The sequence below is a fragment of the Acinonyx jubatus genome, chromosome D1 (genome assembly GCF_027475565.1).
Source record: "Acinonyx jubatus isolate Ajub_Pintada_27869175 chromosome D1, VMU_Ajub_asm_v1.0, whole genome shotgun sequence".
In the NCBI taxonomy this organism is placed as follows: Eukaryota; Metazoa; Chordata; class Mammalia; order Carnivora; family Felidae; genus Acinonyx; species Acinonyx jubatus.
In genome coordinates this window covers 96,315,728-96,341,878 of record NC_069390.1, presented here as the reverse complement: position 1 = coordinate 96,341,878, position 26,151 = coordinate 96,315,728, and the positions used below count along the sequence as shown (strand labels likewise).

The window sequence follows — 26,151 nt, the reverse complement described above, 5'->3', positions numbered from 1 at the left end:
GTTGGCAGCAGTGGAACCTTTGGGATGCTATTGCTGCACAACAGGACAGAGAACAGACTGGATTTTGCAATTCTCCGAGGCGTTGCAAACAAGGTGTGGCTGGTCCTTAAGGGCTTCTCATGCGCCTGGTGTGGAGGGGTGTTTCTGGGAGCTGGTTACTCGCTGAAATGGCAGGGCTGGGCCCTGTTCTGGGACAGGGGTGGGTGTCTAAGGGAAGCCACCAACTCCACAGAACGAATGCAGGCTCTTGCCCAAGCCGAGGGGCAGCCTGCAGAAGTGCCCGAGCTTTGGTAGCTGGGGAGGCCCCTGGGCTGGAGACCTTGAACTCACACCCAGGAAATGAGGCGTCTGTTAGTAAGTGAGACTCCGGCAGTGAGTCAGGTGTCGGGTCCCTGCAGAGCCCAGGGACAGGGGTGGGTGGCTCAGGCCTGGAAACGGAGCTCTTGCCCAGCTGGGCTCTGATCCCATCTCCGCAGCAATTTGCTGTGTGGTCTCAATAAGGTACCTAACCACTCTGTGCTTCCTTTCTGTCACCTGTGAAACAGGAATACTGGTGACCGCTCTTAACACCTCCTGAGATTATCGTTAGGTGGCCTTTGAATACGAAGGAACTCAGAGACCTTTGCAGTGCCCGAGCTCTGTCTCTCAAAGCAGCATCGAAGGCTGACCGCACCGGGCACTTACTGCCTCCCACTCTCCTGACACCCGGGGGTCAGGGGGGTGGGGGGAGGCAGGCCCTGACTCGGCTTCACCGATAAGGTACTGGAAGCTCAGAGGGGTGAAGTCATGAGACCTGGCGCTGGGGTTTCTGGGGCTCCAGCCCTCACTGGTGCCATCCCCGACGGGACCCAGGGAAGCGGACGAGATGACTCTGTGGACCTTGAGGCCCAAAGTCTGGCCTCTCACAGACTCCTCCCTTCCTCCTGCTCAGGGGGGCATCTGGAGAGGAGACGAATCTGGGGGAGATGTTAATTAGTTCTGACAAATTAATAAAGAAAGCCTAATTTATTCTCCGGATCTAATTTCCTTCCCCGAGCTTTATTTTCCTGCCCAACAAGCTGCTGCTCGGGAAATGGAGGGGAAAGGTGGCGGCGGCGGGGTCATCTGAAGACGGGTCCAGCCCAGATCAACCTGCCTCCTCCTCACTGGCCACCCCGCGCCACCCCGCCCCTCCCCGGACATTAAGCTGTCAAGCCACTCCCAATTATCTCCCTCCATGCCCGCTGGCTCCAGGGGCGACAGTGGTAGCAAGCTGGCGTTGACTCATTCTGTCACCGGCCTGCCCTGCTTCGGGAAAATGCAATTTAATGAAGTCCGATGGCAGGGCTGGGGCAGACAGGGTCCCAGGAAGAAGGTGGCGCTAGCCTGGGGACGGCGGATAGCCTCCTCTCTCCGTGGGGCGGGGTCTTCGATCTGCCTGACATTATGTCATTTTCAGCGCCCAGCCAAATACCAGCGGGAGGGGTCATTCCTCTAGGTTCCTCTGCCTCCACTCACCCCTTCTGCGGCTCTGAGCAGCCAAGGCATTGACCTTCTCCACGAGGGCCTCCACCTCCCCCGGCTGCCTGTTTTAATAGCGTATGGTCATGACAGCTCGGAAATTCTTCCCGCTGTTTTAATCTTGATCCCTTTCGCTGAAAGGCAAGTGCATTTCCCCATGCCTTTTGATACGGAATCTGGGAGAGGGTCAGCCACTGCCAGAAACCACCAGGCCAGTCCAGGGTTGGGGAAAGAGGCCGTGCGTGAATTGGCAGGCCAGCTCTGGTGCCGGAAGGAAGCGGGTCTTCCCTTTGGATTTGGGTTCACTTGGGCTCGGCCCTGCCTTTTGCACGCCCCCGGTCCTGCCTCGTCAGTGGCATTTGCTCCTCCTGAGCAGGAGGAAGGGAGGAGTCTGTGAGAGGCCAGACTTTGGGCCTCAAGGTCCACAGAGTCATCTCGTCCGCTTCCCTGGGTCCCGTCGGGGATGGCACACAGACTGGTGTGTTTTTTGGTGGGGTAGCAGAGAGGCCCCAGCTCCAGGCTCTTGGGTTCAAAGCCCGGCTCTGCCGCTGGCTTGCTGTGTGACTTTAGACTTTCCGTTCTGGTTTCCTCACGTGTACAAATGGAATGGTAGTAGTAACTTCCCCTTGGTTGTTGGGAAGATTAGCGCCCTCACCTGTTAAGACCCCCTTGTGGCGCGTTCCCGCCAGGCCATCATTGTCTTTGGCCATCGCTACACCCGGAAGACCTTGTTCACTGTCCGTCCCCTACTGGGCCGGGGCTCCGGGAGAACCCTGATGGCGCCCGCCTGCTCAAGCTGGACCCCAGCGCCCCGCCAGGGCCTGCACTCAGCCCCTCAGTCTCTAGAAGTCGATTGATATATGGCGTGACTGGGAGGCCACGGTGTCTGGGACTGAGACAGTTTCGAGAAGTACTCCTGGCAGGGATAGAGGGGGCCGGCTCGGATCGTAAGCCTCTCCTGCCTGGCTCCATTCTGGGTCCCACACGCAGGAGGCCCAAAAGTAGTTGGGAAGGACTTTCCCGCTGGTGGCCAAAGGGACAGAGAAATGTCTTACGGTAAAGGCAGTTAGACATCTCTAGACCTCAGAGACCGGCCAGCCCCTGGGAAGTCACAGCACCCCATTCTTTTGTGCCCTTCCTGGCCTTGGAGGGCCTTGGACTTGACCACGTGGTGGAGGACAGCTATGGGCCCTGCTTGCATCCACTGTGCGCCAAGGATGGGCCAGAAGAGCCTGGACAGGACCGACTGATCTGACCCTCTTGCTGTACAGACAAGGATACAGGGGCTGGACAGTGCCAGGGTGACCTGGCCGGCAGGTGGCCGAGGCAGGACTCCTAACTCTGAGGCTCTTTCCCCTGCTCACAAACAAACAGAAAGCAAACCTGCTTTCTGTCTGATTCCTACATTTGATTCCCGTCACCCTGGATTACTGTGAAAGTAACTCCCCCATCCAGTGCTCCAAGTGAGGTCCCAAAAGGATCGATCACATACGGTGCAAGACGTTCACAATGCCAGGTTAAAGAAATGTGCACTTGGCTCTTCCAGACTGTCCACTCCACTGCGTCCATGCCTCTTGTCCAAGACCAGTCGCTGCCTCTCCCTGACACCCCCCCCCCCGGGACGCTACTCCTTCAGGAAGCCTGCCCCTATGAGTGCCACCAGCTCCTGGCTTGGGGACCCTGCCTTAGCACCCAGTGGAAGGAGCACCTCTGGTGGCTCACCCAAGGCACACGGCTGGCATTTTTGTTTGCCATCTTGTTTCTGCACGCGCACTGGTGGGCGGGGCTGTCTCCCTCCTCCCTCTGGATCTTTCCCGGGACCACCCCAGTTGTTTCTGGAGATGGAGAGGGCCCAGGGCTGTGAGAGAAGGGCTTCCGGGGACAAGAGGGCTGTCCTCAGTGTAAAAATAGGTCCCTTGAGCCCTCCCAGCTTCCACCTCCCCATCTATAATTTGGTTTACTAAGCACCGTGAGGGCTCACTGCAGGTCTGACTCTCCTCCTTGGGGTAAGGGCAGGCCCCGGAGGTGCTGAGAATACCCCTGCCACATGCCCAGCCAGGTGGATGGACGCAGGGACAGGGCTGAAGATTCAGCTGTGTCTGTGTGCAGGGAGGGAGGGGAGAGGGGCGGAAGGGAACCCAGCTGAGCCGGGACACGGGCAGCCGGCGGTCAGCAGGAGACAGGCCAAGACCCAGCCTGCCCTTGGCTGTGAACGGAGAGCTACTCCCAGGACAAGTCAGTGTGCATCCCTGGCCCGGTGTCAGACCCGAAGCTGGGGCAGGGCTCGGACATTCTCCCACTCACAGCCTGGTGGGAGCTTCTGTGGCAAATGTGGACAGCACTGTCTAAGAGCCTGCTGCTCAAGGTGGGGTTCTCCCGGAACTTTCCACAAATGTAAAACAGGGATGACCACCCTGACCTCTGGAGGCTGCAAGGGGATGAGGTTGTGAACACTCGGTGGATGCTACAAAGCAGGAAGAGTGGCCCTGGCAGGGGACAGGGCGGCATGGCTGGTCAGGGTCAGCTCCCGGAGTAGGCTGTGGAGAGCGGGATTTTCAAGGAGAATGTGTGTGTGTGTGTGTGTGTGTGTGTGTGTGTGTGTGTGTACACAGAGGACTATTGAAGATGAAGGGTGGCCAGGAAGGCCTCATTGCGAGAGGCGACATTTGAGCCAAGAGCCAAGTACCAACCATGTGTCTGCCTTGGAGAACATTCCAGGTGCAGAGGCCTGAGGTGGGAGTGCGCCTGGGAAGTCATCTGGCCCATGTGGCTGGAAGGGAGGGAGGCAGGGAGGCTACTGCAATCACCTGGGACAGCTCAGCAGCCCCTGCAGAGTTGGGGAGGGACAGCCAAGGCCCCAGGGGGAGGGCGGGCACCCGGGTCTCAGGGGCCCACCTCTCCCACCTCTCCAGGTGAGGCAGCTGGCGGCTCACCCCTACCTGCAGACAAGCTGGCCTCCCATCCAGGGCCTGAAAGGGAGGTGGGAGGGGCAGGGGTGAGGAGAAAGCCCTCCACAAAACAATGGCCTTGAGCCAGGACAACAGAGATGCTTGTTCTCCTTTATTTATGATAGTTGTTGGGAGAAATAAAGCCAGCACCCTCCCCTTCCACCTTTCCCTTCCGTCCCACCTCTTCTCTGGGCACAGGCTTTCCTCTGACACACAGAGATCAAATAACTTTTCACTCAAAGGGAAAGATATTATCTCCCCTTACAATTCAGCACCAACACGAGCACACCGACATCCCCAGATTAAAAGGCAATTAGGCAGCTTTGTTTTTGCAGGGGCAGAAGGTGTGCTTGGCACCCTCCTTGGGAACTGGATGCCACCGTGGGGAGGGCCAGCGGCTCCAGTGACTCCCCGTGGAGAAGGCTGCTGGCCTCGGCTGGGTCCTACCCCTGGCCCGGCCCCCAGCCCCTCACCGGCCCCCCCGGGGGAGCACCACTGTAGCTTTTCTCTGCACACCTTTGCCCTTGGAGAGTGAAGGCTGTGTTTGTGATCCACCGGCCACCCCCAATATGATAGCTTTCGAGCCCATTTCACACGGCCGGGACCTGCCCCCGTCAGCGTTTCCAGTCTTTTGGAAACGACGTAAAAGACAAGGAGGGAAGGGGCCTCAGCTCCTTCGCTTGGTTGGCTGTGCTGATAAGCGCACGTGGGGGTTAAGGCCCACACGGCCCCTTCAGAGCATCTGTGTCCCAGCTCATCGAATCCTTGGAGTCGGTGGTGTTACCCCGCTTTCGTGCTCAGGTGGTCAACATTCAGAGGGGCAGAAACTGACGGTCAGAGAAGTGGACTAGGATGTCCAAGGTACAAAGCTAGGATGTGGCAGGCAACCCCAGTCCACCCCTGCCTTTCAAATCCTCCCTGTGGGGCTGGCTGAGGAAGGGGAGGGTTTTAAAACCCATCGTTCGCCTTCCAGTAGTTTCCATGTGCGGAGGACAGCCACCCTTGCCAGCTGGGGTGGTCAGGGAAAGTCTGCCCGTCCTTAAGTGGCCCTTGAAGGACGGGGAGGTTTTCATCAGAGACAGGTATATAGGTCACCATGCTCAGCTCGTCGTAAAGCTCCCTGGGCAACTGGGGTCCCGTTCATCCCACCAGCCTGAGCTTCACCCAGCCCTCCCCCTCCCCCATGCCAGGCTCTCTCCTCCAGGATATTTTAGGCTCTGCCTTGCCTCTGGGCCTTTGCACAAGCTGTTGCGTCTGCTGGGGCACCTTCCTCTCCTGTACCCACCACTCTCCTTTTCTAGCTGAGGGTCGCCCTCTGCTCTCTTTTGCTGCCCCTCCCCCACTCGGCCTCCACCCTTTTGCCAAACTTTCCACCCCATCTCCCATGTTAGTGACCACCCAGGCGCCCTGCTCCGCAAAGGCTGTCTAACTCAGGGAAGGACGCCTCCCCGCCTTCTGTCACCTTGAGCATCCACATGAAGGCAGCTCTCAGACCCAGCCACACCCAGCCAGTCTTTGCTACGTCAGGATGCCGAAACCTCCCCTCCTTCCAGGTCCTTCTCCGGGGTCACCTCTCCCAGATGAACTCTCCCAGCTCTGGCTTTCCTAGTTCCCTCGCCTTTATCTCTCAAGTGTTACCGAGTGTATACTCGGAGTCAAGCACCGGGCCAGCTTCCCTTGGGTGGAGGTGACAGCCATGGGGGAGGTGGGAGGATGGATAGAGGGATGAGAAAGGATAAGGCATTTTCTTTTTCTCTAGAGGCTCCGTCTAGCAGGGAACCCAGGCGTGCAAACAAATAATTCTCGAGTTAAGTGCTATGTTTCATTTGTTTTTTGAAGTATGAACCAAAAGCGATGGGAGTCCAAGAGGAAAAGCGATTCTGAGGGGGATGCAGGGATCGGAGGAGAGGGAGGTTTTTAGCTGGGTCTTGCAGGGTAAGCAGGAGCCCCTCGGAGAGAGAAGAGGGAGCAGGAACAGGACAGCGTCTTTTACAGCCTGAATGTCGCTGAGCATTGGCTCCTGGTGCAGAGGTGAATGGGGCGGGAGATGGGCGCTGGTTTAAAGAGGGCTCTGTAGGCGACAAGGGTCTGCACGTCACCCTGAAGCAACCGGGGGGCCGCCGACACTCTCTAAGCAGGGTGGTGACACAGAAGCAGGCACGTGGAATGTACAGTGAAAGGCATCGGCCACCAAAAGGCCACACGGTGTGATTCCATTTATAGGAAATGTCCAGAACAGGAAAATCCATAGGCGCAGAAGTAGATTAGTGGTTGCCAGGGGTTGGAAGAATGGATGGTGGGGGGCTGGATACCACCACTGCCCTGACGGACCCAGGCTGGCCACTGGGAGACCCTCGGCAAGGGTGCAGCACCCTCAAATGTAGAGGTCCCCGCTCAGCACAGCTGCTCCGAGCAATGACCTTCTTCAGGGTGCAGGCCACTGGAGAGATCCCGGGACCACCTCCCCATCTGGGGCAGGCTCCCCGTCTCTCTATGCTCAAGAGGTGTGGCTGGCACCTTTCGCCTGGGACCTGAGCGACAGACAGGTCACCTGACAAGCCACAGCACTTAATTTTGAAGACAGGCAGGTCCCCCGATAATAGAGCAGGCAGGGAAGCGGCTTTGCCATAGACGGAGAAATTAGGGCAGAAAATAACACCGTGAAAACGGAACTGTCCAGAAATAGGAGAGAGGGAGCCTTACTCACATCCCAGTGTGTCAGGGCCTGTCTGAGCTCCTGGGAGCCCAGGGACAACCAGTTTCTCTGCTGGGCTCTCAGCTCTTTTATGTGCCACGTACTTGGTGGGGCCCACTCTGCACCAGGGGTAAAGGGAGACCCCTGGGGAGCAAGGTGCTCTGACAGAGTCCTTTGTGTGTGGTCCTGAGCGACTATAACAGGGCTGTGAGGGAGCACTCACCCCCAAGGTTGGGAAGCAAAGGACCCCATTCTCAAAGCCCTGTCACCTGGAAGGTCTGGGGACTCGGGTTCCTTGGACACTGGCATTGAGGGAGGGGGGAGACGGATCAGCCATCACAAGTGGGTTGAAATTTCTGATGCTTGTACAGTGGTGTGTGTGTGTGTGTGTGTGTGTGTGTGTGTGTGGTCCTTGGTTGAAGATTTTGACACTCGGATGGGGTGAGGAAGAGGTCTGGAGGCAGGAGTGGTTGAAGCTTGAAACTATAGGAAAACCTGCAGGCTTTCACGTCTCCAGGTTTTCCTTCTGGTCCCAGGGCGGGCAGAGGGCAGGACCAGCCCCCCTCCCACCCCCCACCCCGGTCTGCACGGGGGCAAGTGCTTATGAATGGAAGCCGGAGGAAGCCCAAAGCAGCCTGGGAAAGGAAGGTGATGCCCTCCCGACTCCCTGGTGGGCAGTAGCTTTATTCTTACTCTGGGCTTGGGGGCGAGGGCAGGGCAGAGAGGAGAAGGCGAGGCGAAGCAGGTGTGAGGGGGAGGGCCTCAATGATTTTTCCCAGCATCCCCTAGGCCACTTCTCTCACTACAAACCTCAGTCTCAAGCCACTTGGTTGTCATGGAAACAGGCGGAACAGAACAGATGGTCTCCACTAGCCAAATTCCAATTAAACAGGGCAGAGATGGATGGAGAAAGGGGTGTATGCGACTAGGCCACAGAGGGCTCTGCCCCCCAACCCAGCCTGCCCGCCCTGGGCTCCCCGAGGATGGACAGGAAGCCCTCGATCCCTTCCGGCAGACCAGGGACTGGGGTCAGAAGGACGTTCTGGGAGGTGGGTGGAGAAAGCTGGCTGGAGGAGGGTCCCCACTCAGTCCCCTCTAACCTCACCCCTTGGCAAAGGTTGAGGGAATGCCACCTTGGAGAGGGGCACTACCGGGGGGTGGGGTGGGGTGGGGACACACATTTAAATCTACAGAAACACTGGAACAGAGATGCACGCGCACATGTACACCCAAACATCCACGTGCAACGAAATAGTGCTGCACATGTATACGTGCGCATGTCCGTGCACACACACACGCACAGAAACTCACGAGGGCACGCGCGGAAAGGTTACGCAAAGCCATTAATCAGAGACATGCTTAGAATAGTACAGAGAAAATGCTCTGGAAAATAAAGTAAGCAATTTATTTCAATTTATTTAATAAGCATGTATTAAGAAAGTAGGAATTGCAAACACACACACACACACACACACACACTCACACACACACGTGCATGCACGACATGGTCCCAGGCCCAAGGACACAGGAAATATTAACCACTAACGTGATCAATGTGCTATGGCAAGAATGCTCGAAAGTGCCATGACGATAGTGGGGGGGAAATAATGAATTGGGGGCAGGGGATTCTTGCCAGGCCACAAAGCAAGGCCCGCCAAGCAGAGGGACAGCAAGAGCAAAGGCCTGGTGGAGTGAAAGGTGAGAAACAGTGAGCAGAGGGCACGAGCTCAGCGTGAGTGGGGTCTGGACGCCACACACGGACACACCTGCCAGCAGGCACCTGCCTGCGGAAGCACACAGCCACGCCCGACTTCACACACGCAGCCACAGCGCCCTCCGGTCCCCCCAGGGCTCGATGCCCAGGAGATACTTAGCAAATGTGAACGACATGAGAAAAGATGCTTTTGTTTGCCGCAAACAACATGAGGTGGGTATGGGAGGTGTCAGGAAGGAGAACGGGAAGCGTCGGAAGTTTGCACATCTTGGCTACGGGGGTTACGCAAAGTGCCAACAACACGGAGAGGTGCGCAGAAGAAGGAAACCTCATCGTCGCCTACTAGGGGCTGAGAAGGAGGGAAGCCAGCCAGCTCCCATCGGTTTACTGTACATTTACGGAGCATCTACTGTGTACAAGGCACCGAGCTAAGGCCTGCAGAGATCTTAAGGCTGAGCCCTCTCCTTCAAAGAGCTCAGTGTCTGGGGCGAGGGGAGGAGAGAAAGTACGAGACCATGCAGGAGGTTCTGGCTACAGTGAGACCCTAGACCAGTGGTTCTCACCTGGGGTGACTCTGCCTCCCAGGGGACATTTAGCAATGTCTAAAGGCATTTTTTAAGTGTCACGCAGTGGGGGGTGAGGGAGGACACTGCTGGCTTCTACTGGGTAGAGACCGAACATCCTACAGTGCACAGGAGAGTCCCACATAAAAAGGAATTATCTGGCCCCAAACGTCCAGATAGTGCTGGCTGGGGCTGAGAAACCCCGACGTGGACCATGGGGTCTGTACTTAAGTCACTAGCACTGGGGAGCTTGAGAGAGCTTCAGACAGAGCAGGGCTGTGACACATCACACTTTTTGCTCTGACAGGGGTGTGCGGGCTCCCCAGGAATGGGGAGAGGCCCCCAGGATGTCTCAGAGGGTGGTGGTTGTGGGCGGGGGAGGGGCCGCTTCAGCCACTCCTACTCAGACTCCAGGTCTCAGCCTCAAGGTCGCTGCTCCAGGGCCCAGATTAGGGCCCCACCCCCACCCCATGTCCCCTTCAGAGCCCTGTGCCTAGTTTACTCACTCAGGAAATTCTCTGCACCGCTCTGTGCATCTCTGTGCCCAGAGAACAGGAATGACACCTGTTTGGAGCGCCGGACCTCCCTACCAGCTCCCCGCAAAGGATTGAAACAGGTAGGAGAGGTTCCTCTTTCCCACCTCCCCATCCCCTGACCACACGCCTTATAAAAACAAGTCTCAAGGAACTGTTCTGGCACCCATTGGGTGGGATAGCACCAAGGATCCGGATGGAGGAAGAGGCCTGGAAACCCACACGGCCCAACAGCAAGTATTCTAGCAGTTGGAGATGAAAATGTCGCCCCGAAGCCCAAGCTCAAGGACGCGTGGCCCCCTCTCCTCTTCACCCTGAACCTCCAATCCTGTTTCCACTTGGGGAGTCACCTGGTCTTCAAGTGCCCCCTGAGGCACATTAGCCTTTCAATAAAGCCTTTAACCTCTGTTTGAGCTGCTGAAAGTACTTTTTCTTGACACAAGGGACCTGGCACCTAATAGATAAACATCTGTTGACTAACTGACCTCAGCTAAAGGATTAGGGAAGCATTACCCACAGGGTCACCCCAGGACCCTACCTGGCCAGCGGCAAGGTCAGCCAAGTGAGTCAACAGAGGCCAGGGGCCTTGCTAAGGAGACGCCTTCTGGGGTGGTCGTGGGGCCCGCCCTCCCAGCAGGAAATATCTAGGGGCATCCAAAGAGCCTGTGGGGGAAGGCTGGCTAAAACAGGCCACTAATCTCTCTTGAAGATTAAATACCACACTGGCTCCAGGGACCAGAAACCAGCTGGGGGGGAGGGGACAGGGGGGAGGTGGCGGACCGGGGCAGGGGCGGAGGTGGGGGCTTCTTTTCCAGAGGCCTGGGCAGAGCCTAGAAGGTGGGGGTGGGGGAGCTGAAATTGGGGGAAAAACACCAATGATTAACCAGAGCGACTAATTATTAACCAGCTAGACTTTTGGACTTGAGCGCCCCGTTTCTGGCTTCACCCCTTCACCGGTGTTGAATCCCAAGCATCCCTAGATCTCCCTGCCCCTCCTCCTCTCGTGGAGACTATCTCCAGGCCTGGCCTTGCATTTTATCTTCCGGTGCCCTTCCCAGAGGTGGCGGCTGCTATTGAATATCAACCCCTACTCCCAGCCCTGGGAGGGTGTCGGGAGAGACTAGGATGACAAGTGATTGAAACTATTATTTGGGGCAGGTCCCATGCTTAGTCTGGATGACCCGAAGGCAGCGGTCCTTGGGATCCATCCCCTCTTGGCTTCCAACCCCCACCCTCACCCTCTGGAGGGTAGCTCAGCCCCTTATCTCTCCCTGCTCAGCCTCAGGGTTTGGCAGGGGGGGGGGAGGCCGAAGGAGTAGGGAAAAGGAGGGAGGGGAGCTCCCAAATGTGCTGCTAGGGAGGGGGTCTGGTGACAGGGAGGGTGGCAGGGATCGGGAAGCCTCGGGGACTTGGGAGAAGGGGTTCCAAGCTGAGCCTCCTGGGCTTTGGGCAGGGGCACTGGAGCTGAGAAGGGCAGAGGCATGCTGGGGTTCAGGAGGGAGGCTGCTTGCTGGGTTACCTTCAGGATAGAGGGAAGCCCAGATTCTCCAGGGGCGAGAGCCTCATCTAACAACTGGCCACAGGAAGCCATGGTTAATTCAGTCTCAACTGAGAAACAAAGTGGGTCACAAGGGTCTGCCTACGGGTTATGTAGTACCTGGATGGTACCGATGAACTGCCTGCAGGGTGGTGGACCATATCACAGCCTCCGTATCACAGTGTCAGACAGCGGGGTGGGGTGCCTCACCCGGCCGCATGCCCCAGCTCGCCCTTAGTGCCGCGACATGCCATGGAGCCGCTGCCCCATGTCGTGAGGCACTAATGGGCGACAGGAGAGGCGGCCAGGAGATCACCCCATGTGGGCGTCCCTGTGGTGCACTGCCTCCCACGGTGACCACACCCATTCCAACCGGCCCCCACCCGTCCCCATCAGGGCACAGGCTGCTGGGAGAATTAGGGGCTGCTCCTGCTGTCTCCAGGGCGAAGTGACAGTGACGGCAGGCGGCCCCTCCCCACTGCCCTCCCCGCTGCCCTCCCCGCTGTCCTCCCTATGCCCTGAATCTGTGCAATATGCTCCCTTTCTCAGGCCCTTCTCTCCCCATCACCAACTTAATTCCTTAATTCCCGCTGGAGATAAGCGGATCTTTCACTGCAATTTATTGTTAATCCAAAGGAAAACAGGGTTTGGAAGGGGTGAGGTGGAGGTGGGGAGGCGTGAAGGCAGCCGACCCACTGTGCCAACTCCTGGATCCTAGGGTGGTTGTAGTGGCTGGGGAATCCTAGGCCAAAATCCTCGGGCAGGTCAGCCCGTATTTGGGGCATCACACTGGCCACCGGGGATCGAGAGAGCCTGGTTCCATGGAGCGCACCTAAGATGGGAAAGCGTGTCAGACCTGGTCAAAAGCACTCGTGGGAGAGAAAACTGAGAGCTGGAGACCCTCTTTAATGCCTGAAGTATATCAGGTGCAAGATCAGACGTGCTCCACACGATTCCAAGTGGGCAGAAGCAGGATTAATGGGTGGGAGCTTCAGGCATGCAGACTTCAGCTCCGTGCGAGGAAGAATCTGGGGCAGTGAGAGCTGTAGGGGCATCCACGTAGGGTGGTGAGTTCCCCATCGTTGGAGGTATTCATGCTGAAGCTGGATGTTCAACCAGCTGGTGGGGATGCAGTTGAGGGGTTTTAAGAAGGATCATTCGTCTCTCCTTCCAATGCCAGGTTTCTCCTGACTTACCCAGTCTATCCTCCACAGGGAAGGGAGTTATCTTCCCCTGCAGGGAAGGGAGGTACCCTCAGCTGATAGCTGGGAGGCTCTTTTTGGACCCGAGGATGGGAGGGGACAGGAACCCATAGGCTCAGAAATTTAACCCGCCTGCAAGGGGGCAGGAGAACGCACTCCTGTTCCTAGCCCCTTCACAGCCCAGCAGGGAAGGCTTAGGAGGAGTGATAGGTTTACTTGGGCCGACCCTACAAGGCCCCAGCTCCTTCTCTCCATCTCCCAGCCAGGCCACTGTCCTGTGGCCACTAAGGGCACCCTCAGCTGTCACCTGCTGTGTGTCAGGTCAGAGGGCAGGTGCCGTCCCCTGTTAGGCCAAGTTGAGGAGTGACAGGAACCCAGCCGAGGGACCCCTGCGGTGTGCTGGGCCAGGCTGCCCGGTCCCAGGGAACTGCCCCTCCCCTCGATGGAGGCTCCCCGGGCCAGCAGCAGCTAACAATAACCAAGTGGTGTGCAGGCTCGCTCTGGAGCAGGCACTGTGTTCATCACACCACATGCATTATTTACCTTTTCTAAACCTCTCATCATCACATCCCTGCTTTCCAGGGAAGGGAACTCAAGTTTAGAGGAGACGAGACCCAGATACGCGTGAGGGCGCACGTAAGTGATAAGAGAGGGGGACCACGTGGTTCCAATGCAGCCGGTGGGTTCAATTTGCTGGGGAGGAAACAGTCAAACCAGTTGTTTGCGATCCTATAGACAAAACAATTATCCAAGATTGACCTTCTGCATTCTCTAACTGGCGGCTGGGGGGCAGTGCAGACCCTGCCTCTGACGGTTATGGTCTTTGATTGCCTGCCTCTTCCCCCCACTTCCTGCCCCTGCCCCCCAGTATCCAGGCTCTGCCCATTCCCCTCCCCCAGCCGGGGGAGAGCCCCCTGCCTCTGTGGGGGAGAAGATGGCAATCAGAGTCTAATAGGGAGCGCACGCGCACACACACACACACACACACACACACACACACACACACACACCATAAACCTCTCTCATACACACACAGAGGACATAAAAACACTTGTAAAGAAACACATAAAGCAGCACAAATTATCATTACAGCTCGAGCTGTATACACAAGTGCCGAGGGGGTAGGAATGATGGAGTGAGAAGGTGGGAGAGGAGAATCGAGCCATTTCCTGGGTAGGATGTTTCTGAGTCGGGGGGGGGGGGGGGGCGGGGGGCGCTGGTCCCCAGAAAAGTGCCCTGGTGGCTCTGTCTGCCCCTCCTCCAGGCTCTCTGGGAGGAAGGGGGAGCCACAGAGACCCTTCCCGATTATCGCTGCCACAGTGCCAAGAGGTGGGTCCTACGGACGTTGTGGCCTCCCTCCCCCATTGCCACCCCCTTGGTAGGGGCAGGGAGGCCCATCATCTGACTCTGGGGAGGTGACTCAGGTTGGGAAGGGTGCCGGGCGGGCTGGGGCAGGCACGGGGAGCAGGGGGCTGTTGCCTAAGTTCCCCAAAGGCCCATCCATCAGCCGAATGGAGATAATCAGAGTGCTCAGCCGGCCCAGGACACTGATTACTCTCCGGGCACCATAAACACAGGGAATAAATCTGGGAAGGGGCTGGGTAGGAGGGCGGCTCGGTAGCAGGGCTGGCCACCCTGCCTGGGAAGGGGGAGGCAGCCCATCCATCATTCTGAGAGATGTAGCTATCTAGGCCAATGAGATGGAGGACAGTTCGGGGGGCGGGGGAGGTGGGCAATCATAATAAAATAATCCGGTGCAGTGTGGCTGCTGTGCTCTGATCTTATATACACTCAGGAGGAGGCTGTCCCTGCCCCTGCTTCAATTTTTACCCAGTAGCCACCGCAGGAAGCTTCTGCCACTGACACCAAACTCTCGGAGGACATCTGGCCCACAGGGTAGAGAAGAGGGGCACGGAGGTGGTGTGGCTCGAGAGTGCGGCTGGGCATCCGCGGGCCCAGGGCAACGCGGGTCCCTTGGTGCCGACAAGGGGCGCTCCTTAGGTTTGGATGGGGGCCAGGTGGGTCCGGAGCCCTCCATCCTACTATTCCTTCCAAGCACTTCCTGGGCGCCGGGCAGATTCCGGGCCCAGGAACCAATCGCATAGCGCTGGCCTGTGTCTGGGCCACAGAGGCCGTGCCGTAATTCAAGCTAACGGAGCATGGATAATCTAGAACAGCAGAGGGTCTAGGAGGAATTTCTCTTTGGCGTCGAAACCTATCAGATGACTGTTTTGCAGCCCAGTTACCCTCCTAATTAAGCAAGTTTGTGAGGCCTGAGTCCACGTGGTGATGTGCGGGGTCAGGGTGTGCCGAGCGGAGCATCGGCCCGGGGTCACCCTCCAGAGGACAATCTGCATGTGAGCGATCTGGAGGTCGCTTAGTCCTCAGCCACAACGTCCAGAGAGCGTTTTGATTTTTCTGCTCCCACGACCCTCTTCCCTGGGATAGTTCTCTAAGCCGGCTCCGTGGCTGCCAGGCCTCTGTCCTCAGCTCCCTGCTCTGAACCTGCCTGGGGCAGAGGAAGCACCGGCCCTTTCATCCCAGGGGATCAAAGCAGCCAGCACAAGTGAACACCCTAAATCCTCCCCACCTCCCCATGTAGGGGCCCCTCCCTTGCCATCTTTTGGGATCGCTGGGTGAGGGCCTGCGAGACCAGAACCTTCCAGAAGCTTTGGATAGGCACTGGCATAGGATCAGCTTGCTGAGCTGCGGACCCACCCAGGACCAGGGGCTTGCCTGGGAACACCCGCTGCGGATAGTTCCAGGCGGCTTCTTGGGGAGAAGCTGTTACACCTGGCCCTAGTCTCGTCAGTGAAGCATGGGAGGAGCCCCCCCTCCCCCGCAGGTGGCATCAGTGATACCCAGAAGCTCAGGGGATGAAACAGTGATGACATTGAGACATTTCTTTCTAGCAGAGCCACATTCACACTCCCAAGAGAAAACAGGGACTGCAGTGGAATCTACCAGCAGTGCAATGGTTGTTACTTCGAGCACCTGTAAGGTATCCAAGGACACAGTAATGACCACCGAGACTCTGATGATGGGCACCTCACCCGCTCCAGGGCCGCGCCAGGTTATTCCTGCGCCATCAAAGGGAGCAGGGGGGTGCTGAGCGATATACGAGGGTGGTAGGCATCCCGGACGCAGGGTCTTGTGTTAGTCCAGGGGTGGTAAGCCGTCTTTCTCCGTCACCCATCCACCCAGGAGAGAGGCAGCTTAGCTAAGTGGTATGATCATGGACACTGGGCCCGACTTCCTGGATCTGAATCCCGGCTCTGCCACCTAGGAGCTGTGGGACCACGGGCGGGTGGCCTAACCTTTGCCTGGGCCTCATCTTTCCACGTGTGAAAAAAGGGAGAAGAGAAGGACCCTCTACATGAGTGGTAATGAAGATTAAGTCAGTGATTACATGTGAGGTGTTTATAACAGTGCCGGGCACCCAAGAAGTCTCGATATAAAGTTTGTTATCACCACCATCGTCATCAGCTGCCCAAACAACCAACCATGTATCCACCTGGCCCACGATGTGGCCAAGCCTGTACTAGGCCCCGGGGACACTGAGATCCATCAGCAATGGACTTGTCCTTTTGGAGCTCTTGGTCTTGGGGAGAAGAAAAACCCCAGGCTCAAATAACTACACAGCAAGATGCAGAGTGGTTAATGCCATAGGGGGGCATGGAGGAGGTGCCAGGGGGCTTTGAGATGGGAGAGGTTATCCCCAGCTGGGAGAGGGGGTGGGTCACGAGGTTCATGACAGAAGTGGCTCTTGATCTCAGTATTTAGATATGGGAAGGAAGGGAGAACTTTAGGCGGTGGGGGGGGGGGGGTGCTGGCATGTGCAAAGGCACTGAGGTGGGGAAACGTGGGACATGAATAGAGGGGTGTGTGGCTGGGTGGGCCTGGCGTGCGGGCGAGGGCAGTGAGAGAGGAGCTAGGGAGGGGGTAGCCATCGGATGCTTCTGGGCCTGTGAGCGTCTTTCTCACGTGCACTTTAGGTGTATCCATCCAAGAAGCAGTGTGAGCAGACTGGAGCCAGAGAGCCAGGAGGCAGGGGCTGTGGCAACAGTCCCGTGAACAAGGGCGCTACTAACAGCCCCTCCCGAGGTGGGGCCCATATCAAGTGGTGGCAAGGCTGGCTTGGCTCTGAGGCACCTTCTCTAACTTTCTTTGTCCTAGCAGCTGGCAGCATTTGCCCACAAGATACCAGGACTGAGGGAGGGCGTGCTGGGGGCGCTGCTGGGGCCCCAGGAACCAGAGCGCATGGAGGCAGCCTCACTGATCCCCCTTGGGGCCTGCACTCCAGACCGGCTCGAGACTAGGGCCCTACAGCGGAGCCCCAGGAGCTAGTATAGGTCTCTAGTCCCCTTTTCTCCAGAGCGAGGCGGACTCGCGTCTGCCCAAACAGATCGGCCCTCCCAGCTCCGCTGACTCATTTGGCGGGCAAACCAGCTCATGCGCCAAAGCGTGGGCTGGCCTGTGTGACCCTCCATGGAAGCGTACCAAGTGAGCTCGTGTGCGCTAAGAACAAGTTATTTGCGCCTGTCGCTTACTTTTCCTCCACAAGACGGAGGTACCAGGAAGGGGCGAGCTTTCCTTTGCCCTGGTCTTGTTTTTTATGGTGATGACCACTGAGCCCTGGTGGTATTCTGGTGACCAGCAGGTATATGCGGAGGATTGTAGGAAAAGAGAGATCAAGATAAAGCGGAGAGGGGAAGGTAGAGGCAGAGAGGAGCCGGGCTGTCGACAGGCACTCAACTCTGCTGAGCAAGAAATAATCCCGGCTCTGGTGGGGAGAACCCCATGACGGCACCCAAGCCTCCGTCACAGCAACTGTGGACAAGTTACTCCACCTCAGGGAGCGGTGTGAGACCGGTGAGACCCTGTCCTAGCTGTCAGGTGACAAGAGTGCATCTTCAGGGAGGAAAAATGTTTCCACCGTGGGGTCCCCAGGCCTCTACGCCCACGGGGCAGGAGGATGGGCCAGGATTCTCAAGCCAGGGTGGCTGTGAGGAAGCCAAACTCATCTCTACTGCTGGGATGTGACTCTCAGACCTACGGGTGAGCGTGGGGAGCCGTCCCCTGACCCCAAGGCCCCCCTCCGCAGGATGGTGTTTTGCTAAGCTTCTCAGCCAGCTCGTGCCAGACAAGGCGGGCTCCTATGAACAGCCCTGGAGGGAGCGTGTGCTTCTCCTCTTCAGGCAGGGGACAGAACTGGGGATTCGAGTGGGCAGGAGGGAACCTGTGTTTCCAGCTTTGGGGAGCACACATTCCAGGACAGGGAACGGGGAGGCAAAGAACTCCATTTAAGCCCACAGATCGAACTCCAACTCCCAATGGGACCTTCTCATGCCCATGGCCATTGGCCTGCTTTGCTTCCTGGGCCACGCCTGCAGCTGTGTCCCAGTGGAGCTACCAGCCAGTGGAACTAATGTCCTCTAATGAGATCCGGGCCAGAGTGGCCGGGCGGGTTTTATTGTCTGTGGCTTGGTAATGAGACTCCTCATAAACTGGGAATGACACTGGGGTCTGTGCAGACCAGAGCGGGGCGGGGAGTGGCCCAGGAGAGGGAGTCCGCTCTGCCTGCCAAATCTCACCCCTTCCCCTCTCTGTGGCTCTGTCCGTCCACGTGCTCTCGGAGCACCACTCTCTGCCCCAGTGCCTGCCTGTGCCCTGGGGCTCTGTGCTCATACCTCAGGGCCCTGCCCATGTCTCAGGCTAGATCTCCAGGGGGTGATGCTCTAGCTTCCAGAGGGACACTGTTCTCCCTGGCTTCCCTAGCTGTTCTTGCTGGGCGTGCCAACCTGGGTTCCATGGTCAGCTCCCTCCGGCTGGGCCACCCTCCAACCTATGTCCTCCCCTTTTCCCTCTATTCCCCAGGGAGCTCTGGCTTGTTGTAGGGGGAGAATGGTGGTGGCTGGTGAAGTGAATGACCGTCTCACCGGACACGTTCTGTGGTGGCCCGGCTCAGCCTCTTCTGTATCTGTCCATCTCAGCCTGTGTCATCTCCCTCATCTACTGGATTTGAAGTCACAAGTTCTGGCACCTGATTTGGCCTCCCTGGCCTGAGATGGTCAGCAAATTACTAAGCCTGACTCACTTTCCCCATCTGTAAAATGGAAGGGCCAGGAATACCATTCTCACGGGGCTACTGGGAGGATCAGCTGGAGCCACGAGCCGTAAAGAGCGCCACAGACATTTTTATTATTGGTGGCGAAAGGATTCCATCTGCAACCGGAGAAACTGGAAGAGGGCTTCCTGCCAGTGAGAAGGGGGTGACGCCAGGAGGGATGCTCTATCTGGCTGTACCGTCTTGCCAGATGAGTGGGCTGCTGGAGAGAGGGTCGTGCTGCCCACCCTTCACCCAAACGTGGAATTTTGAAGGAAGGCAGGGGCTGAGCCCCAGGCCTTCCCTGCCGGCCCCGGCTTCTACCACAGCCAGTACTCCAGATGTAGCCAGGGAGTGAGGAGGGTGCCGGGGAGAGCCCCTGGTGACACGCTGCAGAGCAAAGACCACACAGCACCTGCTGCTTGTGAGTACATGACCACCGGGGTCGGGCGCGCAGGTGCCTGGAGCCCACCAGGCCACCTGAGCCCCCAGGGGCTGCTGCAGCCCCTGCCCTCATTTCCAGGCGGGGCTCAATGAGCAGCTCCCGGTTGGCGACAAGGGAAGAGAGGTCAGCATTGGGCAGGCAGCTGAGTGGCTCTTTCTCAAGGGAGTACAAAGTGGCCACTGCCCAGCGGGCAGCTGAGAGGGCGCCAGGACCACTCAGAGGAAGGGCGTGGAGAATAGGAGTAGCTGCCACTTTACTGCACGTTTATCACAGGCCGGGCGACGAGCTAAGCGCTTTTCATACTTTATTGTCCATCTATACTTCGCAACCTCCTCTGGAATCTGTATTAACAGAAACCCATTTTACAGATGGGAAAAACTGAGGCCTACAAAGTAACTTAACCAAGCCCACTCAGCCAGCAAGTAGGAGAGCTGGGATTCAAACCCAGTCCACCTGGCTGCACTCTGCTGTCTCACTATGCTGGGTGGCCACAATGGGGTCCTTCTTAGGCTGCAGGGAGAGGAACCAAGCCGTCTGCCGCTCTCTCAGAACTAGGGCCCGAGATACCGCTGTTGCCTTGCCCTAGAAGACTGTGAAAGGCACAGATCCCATGAGCCCGGGGCCGGGCGGGGGGGGGGGGGGGGGAATACATACCATTGCTCCCCTCCCCCATTCAAGGATAAACCTTGGGATTATCCACTGCCCTAAAGTAAAGAGTCCGTCATCTGCCACCAGGAAGACTTCCTTTGTGTCCTTGTCGGGTCTCTCCTATTGCACTGTGTTCATCTGTCCTTCGGGAACGGGTCAGGGTTCAGGTGCTAGGCTTGATGTGTTTTCTTCCCACCTCTTCCCTCTCCCCACCTCCCAGATCAGCACAATCCAGAGTTTCAAGGGTTAACTGGACTAAGGGGTGTTATCTCCAACTCAGGGCATTCCCTCTGCAAAGTGATCCCTGCTCAGATCTTAAGTTACCTCCTGCCCCCGCCAGCACATCTGCTGCTGGCTCGGCAGACCTGGTCTCTATGGAGAGGGGCGGGCATCGTGGGGGAGAAACACCTGCCAGCCGGTCTTGGGCACGGGGTCCTGGGTTCCCAGGACAGGCAAAGTTCTTCCCTGCCTCTCGCCCCTCATTCCCTCTAAGGGGGCTCTCCCATTCTGCTGCGCGGAGCCCAGGGTGGTTCCAGGCACATGTATGTTGCCGACCTGAGCACGCCTGTGGCTGGTTCCACGGGGCTATTTTCGTGGAGGACCCAAACCCACATTCCTGCCCCTTTTAAAATGCCCAGAGTAGGCCACCTTTCTCCTCAGATGATCCCCTTTCCCCCAAGTGTTCACGCAGAAAGTAAAGATGCCAAATCAGTAACTGCAAACCTATCTCCCAGGGCCCCTCCCAGCCTTCTAGGGATCTCGAGAAGCCGTGGGGCAAGCCGGGCCCCAGTCAACACCAGGATCCAGATACCATGTGCCAGGGAGACAAGACAGGAAAGCCTCCTTCCTCACCAGGTGAGCATGCAGAGGCCCAGTGTAACGCCAAGGGCAAGAACAGAAAAAGAAACCAGTGTAAAGGCTTCCCGCTCTCAAAGGACCCAGCAGCCCACCTGGGAAGTCCTAGGTCTCTTCCCAAAATCACCTCTCTGACCCTGTGACATCAACACAGGTCTTATCAAGGCTCAGAGCCACTCACAAAATCCTAGCGGGAAAGACAGAAGAGGTCAGTTATATGTGAATATACACCTGATATACAGTTATAGCCCTGGTCCCGTGCCGACCCACAGCCACCAGCGCCCAAGACCTCCTCGCCCTTGCGCCCGTGGGTCTGCCCGTGCACAGGGGACTGCAGATCACCGACGCAAGCACACAAAGCCGGGCACGTGTGTGTGCCAATCCACACGGATGGTGAGACGATATGCAGGCTGTCAGAAATGTCACCGCCGGAGCGCCACAGCTGGCTGGTGTCCAGTCTAGTCCGGCACGCGGGCTAACGGTCAGAGTCAAAACAACAACAACGACGACGGTAAAACAGGCGAATACACAGGTACCCCCTCGGTCTGTCTCTCCCCCAGGTGGGAGCCATTCAAGTCACCAGGTTAACCAGGAAAAGACACAATCAGGAAAATCGAAGGTATATTCACACCTCCCTCGGGTGTTTTCTGTTTGTGCCGAACAATGAACGTTAGTCAGCTGCTAAACAATGGCAGTATCGTAAGACGCAGCAATGGGGGCAGACCCTCTGCCCGTGCCCCCACCCCGCGCCACCCCCGGCCCCCCCAAGCCTGGCCCACTTGCTCGCTTGCTGAGCCATCGGCACCAGGGTTCTGCTGGCTGGTATGACCGTCCTGGCAGCATTCAGCGGGGTCCTGGGTCAGGAAGTGGCTAACGAGTAGGTGGGTTCATTGTGCAAAGCTGAGTGGCTGAGACCGGAACTGGTATCATCATCTTGGCCGGCATCGGGCAACAAGGGACCACCTGTCCCCTTGAGCCACAGATATTCAGGCTCAGAGATGCCTCACGGGCTGCTCAGCCAGGGCTGCGGGGCCCAGGCTCTGCAAGATCTTCTCCTCCCCTCCAGCTTGGACTGTCAGGCCTTGAATCTGATTCTGAGACACTCTCTACAGCGCAGCCTCCAAAGCGGGCACTGAGATTGCTGTTCGCACACGCTGTAATCCCCAGGCCGGCAGAATTGGTTTTGCCATAATGTCCTGCCCAGCAAGCCTGAGCACATCACTGTCTGTGAGAAATGGGGAGAGAGGAAAATAGCCCAGCAGCTCCGACACTCGGAGTTTTGAAGGAAACCACCTTCTGCAGGCTCTGTACAGACTGCAGAGAAGGGATGTGCCGCGGGCCCGACAGGTCTTCCGAGGGTGTGCACGACACCTGGGGTGTGTGTTCTCTTTCCAGACAAAAGGTTTGGGGAAGCCAATTAGGGAGGGTGTGGTGTAGGTGGGACACTGGCTCGGTGCACCTGCTTCTAAGGCAGGTTCTCTGCCTCCTCCCCAGGGCTCCCCCTGTCCCTCTTCGGGGGTGTAGTCCCTATGCTCCCCTGGCCATCTCCTCTGAGTTGACCTGTAGGAACCACAGACTGTTACCTCTGAAGCTTGAGGGCTTTACCACCCAGCCTGGTAAAGGCTGTGTTGTTGAAAACATACTTCTGTCTGTTTACACGTCAATAGCCAGATTGAGTGTTTTTATTTTTTTTTTTTAGTCAGGGGGCCATCGCACACACTGGGGGCTGCCCCCACCTGCTTCGCCCCAGAGAGAGGACCTCTCTTTGCCCTCCATGCTCCCTGACACAGCCCAGGAGAACCCAGAAAAGAGCATCCGGCTGGCAAGTCTCCAGAGAGGAGCAACAGAAAGCACTCAGGAGGGAGCTGGCGAGTGGTGGAAAGTGGGGTGTGGGCAGGCAACTTCTGAGCCCCCCAGCCTCCATCCAGTGTCAGAGGGGCACAACCACACCCGCCCACCTCCCTTTGCAGGGGCACAGGGCACACAGGCGGGTGTGCGAGGGAGCTTGGCCAGCGGGGGGATGAATTCTGGCTGCCCCTGATGCTACCCCGGCCATAACAATGACAGTCGACCGAGGAGGGCTTAAGTGCCTGAGTTGTAGTTCTCTGTCTGCCTCCCACTCCTCAATCTGCAGTTTTGGGGAGAGGGGAGTGTCTACACTGAGCCAGGTGAGACTGCCATCTCCCTGACCCCACTTCCTGAGTGGGGTGGAGCAGGGCAGGCTTCCAACCCCCCAGAGGAGTTAACCACTATGTACCTCAAAGCTGGGGGAAGAGAACAACGAAAGGAGTGGAAAAGGGGGTGAGTCCATTCTTTGCCCCCAAGCCTTTCCACTCTTTGTCCGATGGGAATGAGGTTAACCCCTGGTGTGCCAGTCCAGCTAGAGCTCCCCAAAAGCTCTCCTTTCCCTAGCATCTGGGTGTGGACACTATGCAATTGAAGCGTTCCCAGAAGCTCACCGCACCCCCCTTCCCGTGGTCAGAGAAGTCCTAGGGCCTAAGCTCTGGCTGGCTTCCCAGGAGGTCTGGTGTGAGAGAAAGACCTCTCACTCACCACGACCACCCTGTGGGGGAAGGGGGGGGTCGACTCAGGCCCCTAGAAATGGATAATGCTGCTTGTGTGCCCTAGAACTCCCGCCCCCCACCTAGCAGGGCAGCACCCCACAGGCTGCAGGGGTGGGGGCACCCTGGTGCCGGCCTCCACAAAGTGCTTTTGCTACCATAGGCCATTCAGCCAGATCGGTGGAGCCCTGGCAGTGAGCTGGCAGCAGAAGGGGCATAGAATTGAATGAGGCCAGGTTCCTGCCTTCCAGGGGTACACCCCAGCCCCGGACCTCGGCAGCCAGGCTCGCCCCGGGGTAACAAACTAGCCCGCGAGTCTGCGGCACCGCTGGCGTCTCCAACGGGCCGCTGCCGGCGGCGATCCAGATGTGATATTCTTGCCCCATGCGAGCTGGTCTCTCCCTACTCCGACCCCTTATCCTAAGGCCAGACCACGTGCTCCAGCCAACCCCCTCCCTCCCCCACAAAATCCCCCATCTAGCCCGGGCGGGAGGTCGTCTCAGGTTTCCTCCCGGAGGGCTGGAGGCACCCCCACCCCCACCCTGACCCCCGCTGGTGTCACCAGCTACCGTGGGAGCCTAGCAGCTTCCCCAGGGACACAAAGGGTTAAACCCAGGCGAGGGGACTCGGTCGGATTTGCCTCCTAAACGCATTTTCCAGTTCATTCCCCAGCACAATACGCCGGGGCCGGTCCCAGCCTCCGCCCCCACCCCACCCGTCAGATGGGCCACCGCGGGCCACCCCAGGGTCGGGCATCGGGTTAACCCCTCGGCCGCCGGCCGCCTCGAGGAAGGACACGCGGGGCAGCCTCGGGAAAGTGGGTCATGCAGCCACCTGGCTGGCACCGAGCCCGCGGCGCTTCCTCCGGGGAGAGCCCCCAAACCCGGCGCGGAGTTCCGAGGCGAAGTCCGGCTCGCGCAAGGCGGGGAGGTCGCGAGCCCGCGCGGCCCGGGCCTCACCCACCGGGATAGGAACCGCAGGTGAGCGAGAAGCTGTCTCTGACGCAGGAGCCGGCTCTCCGCGCCGTGTGTGGCTGCGTGGGGCGGGAGGGGGCCCGAGCGCGCGGAGCCGTCTGGCGAAGGGGCCGGCGACAGAGACGAAGCCCCCCTGCCATCCTCCAAACCCGCAGCCCACCAGCTCCGAGACTGACGCCCTCCCCCTGGGGCTGTTGTCTCATACCCCGAGACGGCGATTACGGCGATTATTTTGCATTTATGTAACATGCAGTGTTTCCAAACTGCTTCCCGAGCTGAGAGCTGGTTATTAAATAAATAGAACGCGATTACATATTATTATTTTTGTGAAAAACAGAGCGGAGAAAGTGCTTTCTTGCTACACAGAGACGTGCATCCGACTGCCTCCCTGCAGGGCAGGCTGTGAGGCTTCTCATCCTCTCTTTCTCCGCCGTGCCACCCGCACCCCCCTTACCTAAGCCGTGACCCAACTTTTCTGCCTCCTTCTGCTGCCTGTAACCCAGACGTGCCCGCCATCCAGCTCCCAGCCTCGGGAAGGCATTGGATGGTGGCGGGGAAGGGGGTGGGGGGAGAGTGGAAGGCAGAGGAGGAACGCGCTTACCTGGGAGGAAGAATGCGGTCAAGCCGAGAGCGAGTCCCCACCAGCGTCCAGCGGCGCCCGCAAGCCCCATCCGAGCCATCGGGGTCCTGGGGTCCGGCGAGAGGGGCCGCGAGGAGAGCGCTCCCCGCGCTCCAGAAACCAGTCCGGAAGACGAAGGCCGATCGCTGCCGGCCGCCGGGCGCTCCGAGGATCCAGGTCAGCCGCAGCCGTCGGCCGGGGCGGGGTGGGCTGGGTGGGATCCGCGCGGCCGCAATCCGGGCCCCGGGCCGCCGGCGGCTCAGAGGCTCGGTGGATGCCCGCCGCAAGTTGCACGAGTCATGCCCCCTTCTCCTCCTCCGCTCTCCTCCCCGTGCCGGTCCCCGCCCTCTTCTTCCACGCAGAGCCGGGCTGGGGAGAGGGACCCACCCCCGGCGCGCCCGGCTGCCCGGCTGCGCGGCGCGGGCTCCCGGCCCCCGGCGCGCTCACACCCTCCCGCTCGGCTCCAACTTGCAGGCGTCCATGGCCGGCCGTCCTCCGAGGGCGGCGGGACGAGCCCAGGCGGCGGGCGGGCGGCGCGGTGGGCTCGGGGCCCAGGCGGCGGGCGGGCGGGCGCGCGGCTCGGCTGCTCGGGCGGTGCGGCTCCGCGCGCGGAGGGCGAGCCGGGTGCGCCGCGCGTCCCCCTCCTCCCCGCGCCGCCGCCGCTCGCGCTGCCGGGTCCCGGCCGATCCGCAACAATGTGGAGCTGCCCGGGCGCCGAGTCGCGCCGCGCTCGCCGCTCTCGCTCTTTCTCTCACTCGCCGAGCTCCAGCCTCTCAGCCGCTCTGCCCGTGATGTCAGACCGAGGGGGAGGGGTTAGCGTTAACTCCCTCCTGGCTCCGACGCGCGGCCCGCGCCCGCCCGGCCCCGGCCCGGCCGCGCGCACCTTCCGGCCCCTGGCGGAGGCGGGTCCCGGGCGAGGGCCGTGGGGTCGGCCGCGGCCCACTGGCTCGGGAGGTGCCCCTTCGGTCGCCTTCCCGCCCGGGCGAGGGCCGGAGGGCTAGCCGCCCTCCTCCTCGCTGACAAAGGGAGGCAGTGACCCCTAGCGGCCGGCGTGGGGGGGGGGAGAAGCCGCTCGGTGGGGGTGGAGTTAAGATGGGGCGGGGGTGGGGGCTGTGGAGGAGCGAGCGTGCAGCATGGAGCCTACTGGATCTGGCGAAGTCCAGCTGAAAGGGCGTCTGCAGGCCCTCTACGCCAGCCTTGGCCCCATTTTACAGATGCGGAAACAAAGGCCCAGAGGAAGGGAAGGCGACT

The 26,151-nt window shown here is 58.9% G+C and overlaps 1 protein-coding gene and 1 long non-coding RNA gene across 2 annotated transcripts in view; one reads left to right on the top strand and one right to left on the bottom strand.

Annotated features, from left to right (window-relative positions):
* Positions 1–3,576, top strand: part of LOC106983908 (uncharacterized) — a 285,065-nt gene extending 281,489 nt beyond the window's left edge. Inside the window, exon 11 of the long non-coding RNA XR_008290624.1 lies at positions 546–3,576. This is a non-coding gene — a long non-coding RNA (uncharacterized LOC106983908). The remainder of the gene's footprint in view (positions 1–545) is intronic.
* Positions 1–25,563, bottom strand: part of NECTIN1 (nectin cell adhesion molecule 1) — a 61,910-nt gene extending 36,347 nt beyond the window's left edge. Inside the window, exon 1 of the mRNA XM_027036735.2 lies at positions 24,883–25,563. Coding sequence (XP_026892536.1) covers positions 24,883–24,961 — 79 coding nt within the window. The 5' untranslated portion in view covers positions 24,962–25,563. The remainder of the gene's footprint in view (positions 1–24,882) is intronic.
* Between the last annotated feature and the right edge of the window lie 588 nt (positions 25,564–26,151).